This window comes from Salvelinus alpinus, chromosome 13 (genome assembly GCF_045679555.1).
Source record: "Salvelinus alpinus chromosome 13, SLU_Salpinus.1, whole genome shotgun sequence".
NCBI classification, from domain to species: domain Eukaryota; kingdom Metazoa; phylum Chordata; class Actinopteri; order Salmoniformes; family Salmonidae; genus Salvelinus; species Salvelinus alpinus.
Genome location: NC_092098.1, coordinates 1,763,436 through 1,778,737, shown reverse-complemented (window position 1 = coordinate 1,778,737; position 15,302 = coordinate 1,763,436). Strand labels below are relative to the sequence as shown.

General features: G+C 44.1%; 1 protein-coding gene across 1 annotated transcript; it reads left to right on the top strand.

The window, feature by feature from the left end:
* The first annotated feature begins 167 nt into the window (after positions 1-167).
* Positions 168-14,338, top strand: LOC139536801 (rho-related GTP-binding protein RhoG-like). The gene is made up of 4 exons (XM_071337432.1): positions 168-308; positions 10,737-10,916; positions 11,321-11,491; positions 11,605-14,338. The coding sequence occupies exons 2-4, from the start codon at positions 10,788-10,790 to the stop codon at positions 11,878-11,880; spliced, it is 576 nt and encodes a 191-aa protein (XP_071193533.1). The 5' UTR covers positions 168-308; positions 10,737-10,787; the 3' UTR covers positions 11,881-14,338.
* Positions 14,339-15,302: the final 964 nt, after the last annotated feature.

Genomic DNA, 15,302 nt, shown 5'->3' with positions numbered 1-15,302 from the left:
ATATAATCTTTATGATAACTTTTATTAGGATGTACAAAACAATTGTAGGCCTAGGCTACTGTAGCTATGGTTCTCAGTCAGAGTCGCATCCTCAGCTCAGCGGCTATTCGCCAAAAAATAAACTTCCTCAAACTTCACCAAAGCCGTTTCATACACTTCCTCTCCTCTCCGCAAATGAACCGACTTCCTTCATAACGCAACCACGCCCGCCCGCCCAATTGACAACACAAGACAACGAAGATCCATCCGCTCCTCGGGCGTCCGACCAATTCTGCCACAGAGAAGGAGAGGAGGAAGGACTATGTTAGGTGAGTTTTTGACCCAAGACTCCTTACTTATTATACCTCATCGGAAATGAATAGGCTGGGACTACTAGACCTTTTAAACTGTGTAGCGTAGCCTAATGCTGCGAGTTATTCTACAACAAATGTTGTCTGGCTTCCCATAAACTCTACTGGGTTTGACTCCGAGATGTCCAGCTTTCTGTCTGGAGCTTCTCCGTTATCATTTAGACGTTTGCTATAGGCTAGCGTCAGTTATTATTTGTCTATGCCATGGGATTATAGGTTATTGTGTTTTACTCATAAGTACTTGGTCGACGGACCAACTGCTCCCTAAGAATGTTGACATGTCTTCTACACTCACTTGTTTAGGGGTGTTCTGTATGTGTGTGTGTGTGTGTGTGTGTGTGTGCGTGCGTGAGAGTGCATGTGTGTGTGTGTGTGTGTGAGAGTGCATGTGTGTGTGGTATCATCTCCTATCACCAGAAACAGATGTGAAATCATTCATAGAATAGTCACTCAGGCAATCACACAGTTTGATGGTTTCATGTTATGTAGAAATAGAATTGAGAGTGAAATGACTGACTTTCCACCAAAATGTCCATAAATAATTTTCCTTGCACCACCCACCCTCCAATATATATTCTCTCTGTATACTCCAATAATACAGGGAGATTTACAGGAGGACATACCTGCTATTTCATTATGGTAGTGGTGGTATTTTCATACTTTACTAGTGTTTTCTCTACTCGGACAGTTAGGTGTGGTTCGATACCTGAAACCTTTTGTGGGGAAGGAAGGAGTGAGGGAATGAGGGGAGTAAGGAGGGAGGAAAAGAGGAAAGGAGGAAAGGAAGAAGGGAATATTGAGTCCTGTGTTTGGACAGCTGGTTGACTGACAGCTCAGTCCTCAATGATTTTAACAGCCACCAAGAGGTGGTCATAACACACATTATAACACACTTATAACATATACACACCAACTAGTTGATGTCTGCCTGGGGCACATACAAGATAAAGTACATACTTAAATGATATATAAACATTGTATATACAGTTGAAGTCGGAAGTTTATATACACTTAGGTTGGAGTCATTAAAACTCGTTTTTCAACCACTCCACACATTTCTTGTTAACAAACTATAGTTTTGGCAAGTCGGTTAGGACATCTACTTTGTGCATGACACAAGTCATTTTTCCAACAATTGTTTAAAGACAGATTATTTCACTTATAATTCACTGTATCACAATTCCAGTGGGTCAGAAGTTTACATACACTAAGTTGACTGCCTTTAAACAGCTTGGAAAATTCCAGAAAATGATGTCATGGCTTTAGAAGCTTCTGATAGGCTAATTGACATAATTTGAGTCAATTGGAGGTGTACCTGTGGATGTATTTCAAGGCCTACCTTCAAACTCAGTGCCTCTTTGCTTGACATCATGGGAAAATCAAAAGAAATCAGCCAAAGACCTCAGAAAAAGAATGTAGACCTCCACAAGTCTGGTTCATCCTTGGGAGCAATTTCGAAACGCCTGAAGGTACCACTTTCATCTGTACAAACAATAGTAGGCAACTATAAACACCATGGGACCACACAGCCGTCATACCGCTCAGGAAGGAGACGCGTTCGGTCTCCTAGAGATGAACGTACTTTGGTGCGAAAAGTGCAAATCGATCCCAGAACAACAGCAAAGGACCTTGTGAAGATGCTGGAGGAAACAGGTACAAAATATCTATATCCACAGTAAAACGAGTCCTATATCGACATAACCTGAAAGGCCGCTCAGCAAGGAAGAAGCCACTGTCCAAAACCCCCATAAAAAAGCCAGACTACAGTTTGCAACTGCACATGGTGACAAAGATCGTACTTTTTGGATACATTTTCTCTGGTCTGATGAAACAAAAATAGAACTGTTTGGCCATAATGACCATCGTTATGTTTGGAGGAAAAAGGGGGACGCTTGAAAGCCGAAGAACACCCTCCCAAAGTGATGCACGGGGATGGCAGCATCATGTTGTGGGGGTGGTTTGCTGCAGGAGGTGGTGCACTTCACAAAATAGATGGCATCATGAGGTAAGAAAATTATGTGGATATATTGAAGCAACATCTCAAGACATCAGTCAGGAAGTTAAAGCTTGGTCGCAAATGGGTCTTCCAAATGGACAATGACCCCAAGCATACTTCCAAAGTTGTGGCAAAATGGCATAAGGACAAGAAAGTCAAAGTATTGGAGTGGCCATCACAAAGCCCTGACCTCAATCCTATAGAAAATTTGTGGGAAGAACTGAAAAAGTGTGTGCGAGCAAGGAGGCCTACAAACCTGACTCAGTTACACCAGCTCTGTCAGGAGGAATGGGCCAAAATTCACCCAACTTATTGTGGGAAGCTTGTGGAAGGCTACCCGAAATGTTTGACCCAAGTTAAACAATTTAAAGGCAATGCTACCAAATACTAATTGAGTGTATGTAAACTTCTGACCCACTGGGAATGTGATGAAAGAAAGAAAAGCTGAAATAAATCATTCTCTCTACTATTATTCTGACATTTTACATTCTTAAAATAAAGTGGTGATCCTAACTGACCTAAAACAGGGGATTTTTACTCTGATTAAATGTCAGGAATTGTGAATAACTGAGTTTAAATGTATTTGGCTAAGGTGTATGTAAACTTCCGACTTCAATTGTAGCCATGGTTGTTTTTCGAATACCGGATTGCCCCTTTAACCGCTAGTCACTTTGGATGAGTAAATGGTTGCTGAATGACCATATTGTTGTCGTGATAACCCACAGCTCATGGAGTAGACTCTGACAACCGACCCAACTAGGCCTGTCCCTTAGGACATGTAGCCCTTCCTGTTTCACTTTCTCACACCACTAGTTCACTCTCCTGGGGCCTTGCTTGTAAATGCTGTGAACTACACACACACGCACGCACGCACCGCTCGCTCGCTCACACAAACACACACACAATTATACACCAAACTGAGTACACACCAAAGTGGTAGTGCCTGGACTTGTGTTCTTTAAAAGTGAGCATTAACAGGCATACCAACATCACTCTGTCTCTACCTTATTCCCTTTAAAAAGCACTATTTTTGACCAGGACACATAGGCCTATTAGGCACTATATTAGGGTGCCATTTGGGATGCGTCCTATGTTGCTGCTGTGAATACAAGCCTTTCAGTTCAGCCCTTAAAGGAACAATCTGTAACTCTCATATCCAGTCTAAAGTGCTGCGTCTCTCTCTCTCTCTCTCTCTCTCTCTCTCTCCGAATGTTTATTCTCCTCTGTGTCTCTCTTCTTTCCACTCTGCATCCTCTCTATCTCTCTCTTTCCTTCCCTCTCTCACTCTGACTGTAGCTTAGTGCTACTGGGGACTGTTCGAGTGTGTAACATGCTGACTAGATCAGGTACGCGCGTGGGGTCCTTGTGCGCCATTGCGTGCATGTTGATTTTGCCCGTCCGCACCAGACGTGATCAAGACACGCAGGTTGAAATATCAAAATGAACTCTGAACCAACTACACTATAAATACAAAAGTGTGTGAACACCCCTTCAAATGAGTGGATTCGGCTATTTCAGCCCCACCCGTTACTGACAGGTGTATAAAGTCGAGCACAGAAATCGTGTGTTCTCTACTCCGACAATTAATCCACAGACAAAAGGGGAAACCAAATTACTTTCTAGTAATCTCTCCTCCTTCAGTCTTGTTCTTCTTCTTGTTCTTCTTCTGTGGGCTTCACATGGCGGTTGGCAACCAACTTTAAGAGGCATTACCAGCACCAACTGGTTTGGAGTGTGGACCTCAGATTTGCTTTCAATCACCCACGTGGGTATATGCTCCTAAAAACCAGTGAGGAGATGGAAGAGCCAGGACTTGCAGTTTGGATGAAATGACAGAATAATATCAGGAATCAAGGTAAGACCCAAGTGCAGACTGTGTGAAGTAATGAAGTTTATTGTAAAAACAGGGGCAGGCAAACGACAGGTCAAGGCAGGCAGGGGTCGATAATCCAGAGGTGGAGGTACAGGACGGCAGGCAGGCTCAGGGTCAGGCAAGAGTCAAAAACCAGGCGGACGAGAAAAAGAGAGACTAGGGAAAACGCTGAGACAAAATGCTGGTAGGCTTGAACAAACAAGACGAACTGGAAAACAGACAGAAAACACAGGTATAAATACCCAAGGGATAATGGAGAAGATGGGCGACACCTGGAGGGGGGTGGAGACAAGCACAAGGACAGGTAAAACAGATCAGGGCATGACAGAATAACATGTATGTGTACATTTATTTTGCATCGCTCGCGCACCCACCACAGGCAGTGTGGTCAGCATGCTGACTAGACCAGGTAGGAACGTGCATCCACGTGCGTCATCGTGTGCATGTTGATTTTGTCCATCCACACCAGACGCAATCAGGACACGCAGGTTGAAATATCAAAACAAACTCTGAACAACCTAAACTCAGCATGAAAATAAACGTCCTCTCACTGTTAACTGCGTTCATTTTCAGCAAACTTAACATGTGTAAATATTTGTATGAACATAACAAGATTCAACAACTGAGACATAAACTGAACAAGTTCCACAGACATGTGACTAACAGAAATTGAACAATGTGTCCCTGAACAAAGGGGGGTGGTCAAAATCAAAGTAACAGTCAGTATCTGGTGTGGCCACCAGCTGGATTAAGTACTGCAATGCATCTCCTCCTCATGGACTGCACCAGATTTGCCCGTTCTTGCTGTGAGATGTTACCGCACTCTTCCGCCAAGGCACCTGCAAGTTCCCGGACATTTCTGGGGGGAATGGCCCTGGCCCTCACCCTCCGATCCAACAGGTCCCAGACGAGCTCAAAGGGATTGAGATCCAGGTTCTTCGCTGGCCATGGCAGAACACTGACATTCCCGTCTTGCAGGAAATCACACACAGAACGAACAGTATGGCTGGTGGCATTATCATGTTGGAGGGTCATGTCAGGATGAGCCTGCAGGAAGGGTACCACATGAGGGAGGAGGATGTCTTCCCTGTAAAGCACAGCATTGAGATTGCCTGCAATGACAACAAGCTCAGTCCGATGATGCTGTGACACACCGCCCCAGACCATGATGGACCCTCCACCTCCAAATCGATCCCGCTCCAGAGTACAGGCCTCGGTGTAATGCTCATTCCTTCGACGATAAACGCGAACCCGACCATCACCCCTCGCGAGACAAAACCGCAACTCATCAGTGAAGTGCACTTTTTGCCAGTCCTGTCTGGTCCAACGACGGTGGGTTTGTGCCCATAGGTGACGTAGTTGCCGGTGATGTCTGGTGAGGACCTGCCTTACAACAGGCCTACAAGCCCTTAGTCCAGCCTCTCTCAGCCTATTGTGGACAGTCTGAGCACTGATGGAGGGATTGTGTGTTCCTGGTGTAACTCGGGCAGTTGTTGTTGCCATGCTGTACCTGTCCCGCAGGTGTGATGTTCGGATGTACCGATCCTGTGTAGGTGTTGTTACACGTAGTCTGCCACTGCAAGGACGTTCAGCTCACCGTCCTGTCTCCCTGTAACACTGTTTTAGGCGTCTCACAGTACGGACATTGCAATTTATTGCCCTGGCCACATCTGCAGTCCTCATGCCTCCTTGCAACATGCCTAAGGCACGTTTACGCAGATGAGCAGGGACCCTGGGCATCTTTCTTTTGGTGTTTTTCAGAGTCAGTAGAAAGGCCTCTTTAGTGTCCTAAGTTTTCATAACTGTGACCTTAATTGCTTACCGTCTGTAGGCTATTAGTGTCTTAACAACCGTTCCACAGGTGCATGTTCATTAATTGTTTATGATTCATTGAAAAGGCATGGGAAACAGTGTTTAAACCCCTTACAATGAAGAACTGTGAAGTTATTTAGATTTTTACGAATTATCTTTGAAAGACAGGGTTCTGAAAAAGGGACGTTTATTTTTTTGCTGGTTTATATTAATTTGGGGACAGGTCAAAACGCATGAAACATTCATGGCCATTTAACTAGCTTGCTCCGGCAATTAATCCACAGATTCTAGCCTCCTCATTCAGTCTTCTTTTTCCTTCTTCTTCTTCTTCTTTGGACTTTATATGGCGGTTGGCAACCAACTTTAAGGTGCATTACCACCACCAACTGGACTGGAGTCTGGACCTCAGTTCAGCTTTCAATCACCCATGTGGTTATATGCTCCTAAAAACTAATGAGGAGATTGGAGAGGCGGGACTTGCAGCGCCTCAAGCGTCTGAATTAGAACCAAGTTCTATTTTAGCGCCTGGCTGCGCAGACGCACATTGACACGCGCGAACAGTTTGGATGAAATTATTGAATAACATGTATGTGTAATTTATTTTGCAACGCTCGCGCACCCAACGCAGGCGGTGTGGTCAGCTTGTAAGGGAAGAAGTGGAGTGGTAAAGTAACGTCCTGTCTTACTTCTCCTTTCATCTCTCTCTTTCGATGAAGTTGTAATCTGCGGTGAGGAGGATGTGTGAGCTTCTGAGTGAGCTTCTTTAACATGGAACCCTATTCCATATGTGGGTCATTCTACAGAAGTGGTGCACATTGGAGGTTGATTTTTTTCTCATTTATATCCTATTTTCCCCAAACTTTCAGAGCACATGAAAATAAAATAAAAATAAAAATAAAAAGTTGTAATAAAGGGAGAACCTGTCACGCCCTGACCTTAGATATCTCTGTCTTTCTATATATGTTGGTTAGGTCAGGGTGTGACTAGGGTGGGTTAGTTTTGTATGTCTAGGGTTTTTGTATGTCTAGGGTTTTTGTATGTCTAGGGGTGTTGTATGTCTAGGGGTGTTGTATGTCTAGGGGTTTTGTATGTCTATGTTGGCCTGATATGGTTCCCAGTCAGAGACAGCTGTTTATCGTTGTCTCTGATTGGGGATCATATTTAGGAAGCCATTTCCTCGTTTGTGTTGTGGGATCTTGTCTATGTTTAGTTGCCTGTCAGCACTAGTTTGTATAGCTTCACGTTTCGTCATTAAAAAAGAGAATGTACGCATACCACGCTGTGCCTTTGTCCGATCCTTTCAACGAACGTGACAGAACCGCACAGTAGTGATCATTTTGATTAACCTTATATTACAGATTCATTGTACAAATTGTATTTGAATTCTAAATGAACAAAATAGTAAACAATTTTTTACCTGATTTTCAAAACCTTTACATTTCATTTTGAGAATTATAATCGCTATTGTTCTCTGTAAAATGTTCAATGTTGATTGTAAGAATCTGAAACTTGTTGATTGACTTACTTATGCATCTAATTAATTATATTGTTAGACGTAATGGTTGGAACCGGTTCAAGAAAACAGAACCAAAAACAGACAAGGAACAGACACAGAACAGGGAGCGAAAATTATTATTTTAAAAGCTTGTAAACTGGATAATATCATCATTTTACATCAAAAATGTGATTGGACTCAGAGCAGTGGAAACGCGTTCTCTGTAGTGATGAATCACGCTTCACCACCTGGCAGTCCGACGGACTAATCTTGTTTTGGCAGATGCCAGGACAACGCTACCTGTCCGAATGCAGAGTGCCAACTGTAAAGTTTGACGGAGGAGGAATAATGGTCTGGGGCTGTTTTTCATGGTTCGGCTAGACCTCTTATTTCCAGTGAAGGGAAATATTAACGCTACAGCATACAATGACATTCTAGATGATTCTGTGCTTCCATCTTTCATCTCCATCTTCAAAAAACTAAATTTTAGTCTCATCTGACCAGAGTACCTTCTTCCATATGTTTGTGGAGTCTCCCACATGCCTTTCGGCGAACACAAAAGTGTTTGCTTATTTTTTTCTGGACACTCTTCCGTAAAGCCCAGCTCTGTGGAGTGTACGGCTTAAAGTGGTCCTATGTACAGATACTCCAATCTCCGTTGTGGAGCTTTGCAGCTCCTTCAGGGTTATCTTTGGTCTCTTTGTTGTCTCTCTGATTAATGCCCTCCTTGCCTGTTCTGTGAGTTTTGACAGGTTTGTTGTGGTGCCATATTCTTTCCATTTTTTAATAATGGATTTAATGGTGCTCCGTGGGATATTTTTTTAGAACCCAATCCTAATCTGTACTTCTCCACAACTTTGTCCCTGACCTGTTCGGAGAGCTCCTTTGTCTTCATAGTGCCGCTTGCTTGGTGGTGCCCCTTGCTTAGTGGTGTTGCAGACTCTGGGGCCTTTCAGAACAGGTGTATATATACTGAGATCATGTGACAGATCATGTGACACTTAGATTACACACAGGTGGACTTTATTTAGCTAATTATGTGACTTCTGAAGGTAATTGGTTGCACCAGATCTTATTTAGGGGCTTCATAGCAAAGGGGGTGAATATATATGCACGCACCACTTTTTCAGTTTTGTATTTTTTAATTTTTTTTAAACAAGTTATTTTTTTCATTTCACCTCACCAATTTGGACTATGTTGTGTATGTCCATTACATGAAATCCAAATAAAAATCAATTTAAATTACAGGTTGTAATGCAACAAAATAGGAAAAACGCCAAGGGGGATGAATACTTTTGCAAGGCACTACTTTTGATGAGTTAGGGCCGCGTCGTAAAAAAGCTCACAGGGCTCTGGTCAAAAGTAGTGCACTGTATAGGGAATAGGTGACATTTGGGATGCAACCAATTAGTGGGAAAATTGCAGAACTGACCTTAGATCAGCATTATGGGGAAACGTAATCCTTCTCCACATGATTGGCAGAAGACCAGTGGGCCAGGGTCCCGCCTAGTGGATAGTGATTGACAGGCATGAAACCCCAGCCATAAGGACTGTTCTGATTGGTCTGCAGGCTACAGTGACCTCAGTGGGTCACACCCCAAGTGGAGGTGGGGCTGACTGCCTGTTTCCCTGGAGTCTGGGTGGAGTCACTGTATCTAAACATCTGGACAGAGAGAGAGAGAGAGAGAGAGATGAGGGGGTGAGAGAAAAATACAGAGACAGAGAAGGAGAGCGAGAGGGAGATGAGGAGAGAGAGGTAGATAGAGACAGAAACGTACAGACATAGCAAGAGGGAGATAGACATTACATTTACATTTAAGTCATTTAGCAGACGCTCTTATCCAGAGCGACTTACAAATTGGTGCATTCACCTTATGATATCCAGTGGAACAACCACTTTACAATAGTGCATCTAACTCTTTTAAGGGGTGGGGGGGGGGGGGGTTAGAAGGATTACTTTATCCTATCCTAGGTATTCCTAGGTATTCCAGACATTAGTCTGTATCTCATGTAAAGTAAATCATTCTATTTTATACGTTTGCGCTCTATGGGAGGATGTTGCTCAGTATGTGTGTTTGTGTGTTCCATAGAGCTGAAGCCTATTGGCTGAACCCAGGATAACATCTCTGATTTGTTTGGATCCCGTTTCCTTGTGTACTCTTCATTTCCATAAACACTCTCTGTCTCTCCGTCTCACTGTGTCTGTCTCTCGGTCTGTGTCTGTCTCTCTTTGTGTCTGTTCTTTTTCTCTCTCTCTGTCGCTCTGTCTGTCTTGGCCTCTGTCTATTTCTCTCTCCGTCTCACTGTGTCTGTCTCTCTCTGTCTCACTGTCTCACTGTGTCTGTCTCTCGGTCTGTGTCTGTCTCTCTTTGTGTCTGTTCTCTTTCTCTATCACTCTGTCTGTCTTGGTCTCTGTCTGTTTCTCTCTCTGTCTCACTGTCTCACTGTCTGTCTGTCTTGGTCTCTGTCTGTTTCTCTGTCTCACTGCGTCTGTCTCTCTTTGTGTCTGTTCTCTTTCTCTATATCTCTGTATGTCTGTCTGTCTGTATCTCTAATCTCTTTCATATTTAAATTCAAATTCAATATTCTTTAGTGGCATGACTGACAATGTCAATGTCTCCAAAGTGAAGTGATCCACATGACAATAATGAAAACAACAGCGACAACAATAGGAATAGTAGCTATAATACTAAATGACATGACGGATTCTCTGTCTGTTTCTCTCTTGTCTCCTTGGGTGTCTGCTTCCGCTTTGTCCTGAACTAAAAAACATGCCCAATGAAGAATCTCTATTGAAAGTGCTTTTTAGTCCCGGACAAGGCTTAATCTGTGTCTGGCAAAACCGGCCCTTCATGTCTGGTTTCTCTACAGTCCTCTAACCCTCAGCTGTTTACTGATACGTAGGTATTTAAGCATGATCTGTAATCCCCCCACGATACAGTACTTTCACCCATCCAATCTTCCTATGCAAATCTCTCTACGCAAATAAAATCAGCTAGTAGGGACTAGAGTAGTGTTTCCCAATCCTGGTACTGGGAACGCTAAGAGGTGCACAATGTCGTTGATTTGTGACTTCTAGGGAAACATCTAGAACGTGCATCTGTTTGGGTTCCCAGGACCAGGATTGGGAAACACTGGGCTAGGGGAAGGGTGAAGGAACCGTAATAGAATTGGGACCTAAGTGTGTGGTATGTCTGTGTGTTCCATCAGGTTGCTGAGGGGTGAGAGGTGAGAGTTGAAAGGGTCGGCAGCGCAGCAGGCATGCAGAGCATTAAGTGTGTGGTGGTGGGCGATGGTGCTGTAGGGAAGACCTGTCTGCTCATCTCCTACACAACCGGAGCCTTCCCCAAGGAATATATACCCACCGTGTTTGACAATTATAGCAGCCAGGTACTGTGTATGTGTTTGTTTGTGTATGTATTTGTTTTTACACGTGTGGGTGTGTGTGTTCCATGTGTGTGTGTCTATTTACTTCCCTGTGTGTGTTTACTTCCCTGTGTGTGCGTTTACGTCCCTGTGTGTGTATCATACACCTGTGTGTTCTTACCTGTGCGTGTGTATGTTCTTACCCCTGTGTTTCTGTGCGTTTACTTACCCATGAGTGTCTGTGTGTGTTTACTTACCCCTGTGTTTCTGTGTGTGTTCTTACCCCTGTGTGTTTGTGTCTTACCCTGTGTTTCTGCGTGTGTTCTTACCCTGTGTCTGTGTGTTTACTTACCCCTGTGTTTCTGTGTGTGTGTTCTTACCCCTGTGTGTTTGTGTCTTACCCCTGTGTGTGTGTGTGTGTGTTTTAGGTGACAGTAGACGGGCGCTCCATCAGTCTGAACCTGTGGGACACGGCGGGTCAGGAGGAGTACGACCGCCTGAGGACCCTGTCCTACCCTCAGACCAACATCTTCATCATCTGCTTCTCCATCTCCAGCCCCGCTTCCTATGAGAACGTCAAACTCAAGTGGCACCCAGAGGTCAGTGTGTGTGTGTGTGTTTGTCTGTGGGTTTATTACATGTTGTTGTGTGTGTATGCATGCTTGTGTGCAAATGTCTGTGTGTTTACACATGTATGTGTGTGTACCCACAGGTGTCCCACCACTGCCCCGGTGTGCCTGTCCTCCTGGTAGGCACTAAGAGTGACCTGCGTAACGACGAGGAGACCCAGCGCAAGCTGAAGGAGCAGAGCCAATCTCCTGTCACTCATCACCAGGGGGCGGGACTGGCCCGTCAGATCCAAGCCGCCCGCTACCTGGAGTGTTCCGCCCTCAACCAGGATGGGATCAAAGAGGTGTTCGCTGAGGCCGTCCGAGCCTTCCTCAGCCCACAGCACACCACCAGCAAGAGGTCCTGTAGGCTACTGTAGAGAGAGAGGGGGGGGGGGGGAACAGTGGGACAGAGGGAGAGAGAGGAGGGGTAAAAAGAGAGAGGAAAGAAGGGTGGCTAGCTAGATGAAGAGACAGAAGGGGGTGGGCAGTTGAAACTGAAAAACTTACTGCAACAATGGAAATAATAGAAATGTACATGACTATGGTAGAATAATTCAGTTACATGTAAATATGACAGGGGAACAGTATTCTCTTTTCCCCCAGTGACCGACGAGCCTTACTATTGGGAAGAGGGAGGGGCAACTGCACTCTGCAAATGACGAATTACAGTGGTCTGTTATCATGGACACTTGGGCAGTTCTGATAGGCCAGAGCAGTGTCACTCAACGGCTTTACCAGAGACTGATCGGTCTGTGATGGTGGCGCCTACTTTCTCTTCCCACCCCCTGACCCTCGTCTCTTCTCCTCTTATTCCAGCTTTAGAGCTCTGTAGAAACCCAACTGAAGCATATGTAAAGCATATTGAGAAATATCATGATGAGCCATGCCTCTTTCACTTCCCAGAAAGGAGCCTTTAATATTTGTTTGTTTGTAAATCAAAAATGTGCCCTGTGTGTTGACGCTGGCTGCCTCTGTCCAGGCCAGAGGTTAGAGGTCGCAGATGAAGCTGGGGAGCTGCGAGGTTGTGTCCCAAAAGTTGTGAAACCTTTTTTCCTTTCTTCCACGACCTCTGATCTTCCTTCATATCTTCCCTTATGTCATATCCCCTCCTGAGTTGTGTACTACGAAGCAAGCTAGATCTACTCAGGCTTTTTATAAACGCTAGCCAGCTTCAGTTAGCTTCACATTCCAGATCAGGCTTTTATAAAGCTAGCCAACTTCAGTTAGCTTCACATTCCAGATCAGGCTTATATGAAGCCAGCCAACTTCAGTTAGCTTCACATTCCAGATCAGGCTCGTACTACTACGGTGGATGTTGCTCGTCCGCCTGCCGCTAACTCTAGCAGGCTGGTTACTGCGCGTACATGTCGCACATGGCTTGTCGAATGCCAAACTCTTCATTGAGACAACGCTGAAACATCAACCTATGGGCGAGTCAGTGCCACATTTGAATTTGTGCCGAAATCGAAATGAAATGAAAAAGTTATCTTGCAAATTCAGCAGGCTATGGTGTGAAATAGGCTTTTAGAAGTGCCATCTTTATTTTATTACTTATCGTTAATGCTACTTTTGTTGTGCTCATCAATGCACGAGCACCTTCTATCTGTAGAACAGCTTGTTGCATTGTGGCCATAGACATATAATCCATAGCAGGGTTTTGGAACCTCTAAACCTGGCAATTTGACTGTTACACTGATGGTAACCTAACATAGCAGGGATAAAAGAAACACTTGAAACTAGATCCCCTACATACTGGTCTAGACAAGAAGAAAATAAGCTGTCGGGGGAGGTCCTTTTCTGCACTGTTCAACCAATCCAGTAAATGTGGAGGAGGAGTTAAGATGGGTTGCTGTGCTGCTAATAATGTCTGAAAGCGGAAGTCGCGCCACAGGCTCTCTTTCCATTTCCCCTGAAAACCAGATCATCCAGCTGTTGGGGACTCAACAGAGGCTACATACACTAGCAACGGCTGCCAGTCTTCACTTGAATGTGAACTGCCATCTATGGATTATGTGTATGGTTGGTTGCCTTTCGCAAATTTCAAAATACAATTGCACAAAAAAAACATACCGTTTGGAAAGCAAGTACTGTCATTACTAAATGTGTCATGTGATAGGTGTTAAAAATATGTATATTTACACACAAAAAACATTTTATTAATATAATATTTAACCAATCGTCTTCCTCAAATGAAGGGGATAATGACACAATCTTTGCGAGAGGGAGGGTATCTGATTTCATTGGTCCTCATGGCTCAGACACTTCATTCAGGATAAATGGAGTTAGCCCTGAGTTAGCCTTCAGGTTAGACACAGCTTGAGTCCAGTCTCTTTGCTACAGGAAGTAATCCTTCTACTGAGGTTCACAATGAGACAGGGAGCCATTTCCACTTCCCCCCTCACTTCCTGTCTGCCTGTATACCTTCCAGACCATTCCATCAGTGGAATCTTTAGACCACCCTTTGCCCCCCCTTTCATCCGCTCTTCTACCCTCTTTCCTCCCCCCTCATTTCCCCTGTTCTCCTACCCTCTGCCTCCACTCCCTGTTCCTATCCTCCTCTTTCCCTACCTCTCCTTTCCCCTGTTCTCCAACCCCATGCCTCCCCTCACCTCTTAACGTTACTTCCTTCTCCTCCCCATTATATTTCACAAGGGCTGTGCTTGAAAGTAATTTTGTATGTATAATATTTATCAAACCTGTAATGTAATATGTGTTTAACATGATTGAATATTTTTTTTTTATATTTCAGTGACCATGCAATGTTAAAAAAGTTGTCAAATGCCAGGCATTGTGTAAACAATATAAACTGAGAATAAAATCATGTTACAATCCTGACCGCCATCCTGTCTTTTACAATATTGGAGTCAGAAAGATATGTTCTAATTCAACTTCTATGGTTGGATTTTTTAAAGTAATTATTAGTGAGTATGTGTGTGTCTCTACTTTTTACTCCACACCGAACACCCTTCAGTTTAAGGCCCAACCTGTCCAGTCTTACTTTACCTACTCTAACAACCCTAATCTCTCATGGACAGATGCACATAACATAAACGGCAGTAGCATCTGGCGACAGAGTGGGATGCAAAGACCATACAGATTTTTTTGACACTGATCATTTGGACAAATCACAATTTCGCAGGTGCTCGCATCTTGGGACATTTGGCCCACAGACTTGCGCGAAACTCACTGTCAGTTTCCGTTTAGAGTGGGGGAGGACATTGAACATTATCCAACACGTTTCCTTCCAGAATTTAAACAAGCATCTGATGCAATTACACAAGATTTTAGTTCTGGGTGGCCGAGATTAAACAAGCTCCAAAAGCATCTGTACGCCAGAGCTAAATGATACAATGACTATGAGGTTAAAGTGCAGCGTTAGAGGCAGGCGGACGAGGAATATCCACCGTCGTAGTACGAGCCTGATATGGAATGTGAGGCTAACTGAAGTTGGCTAGCTTCATAAAAGCCTGAGGTAGATAGATCTAGCTTACTTCATAGTATACAACTCAGGAGGGGATATGATATAAAGGACACAACCTATCAAATTCCCCAAAAAATGCTAACTTCTCACCATTACATTAACAGGGGAGGTTAGCATTTTATATCATACCTCCAAGACATGCTAACCTCTCACCATTACAATAACAGGGGAGGTTAGCATTTTATATCATACCTCCAAGACATGCTAACCTCTCACCATTACAATAACAGGGGAGGTTAGCATTTTATATTATACCCCCAAGACATGCTGACCTCTCACCATTACAATAACAGGGGAGGTTAGCATTTATACCCCCAA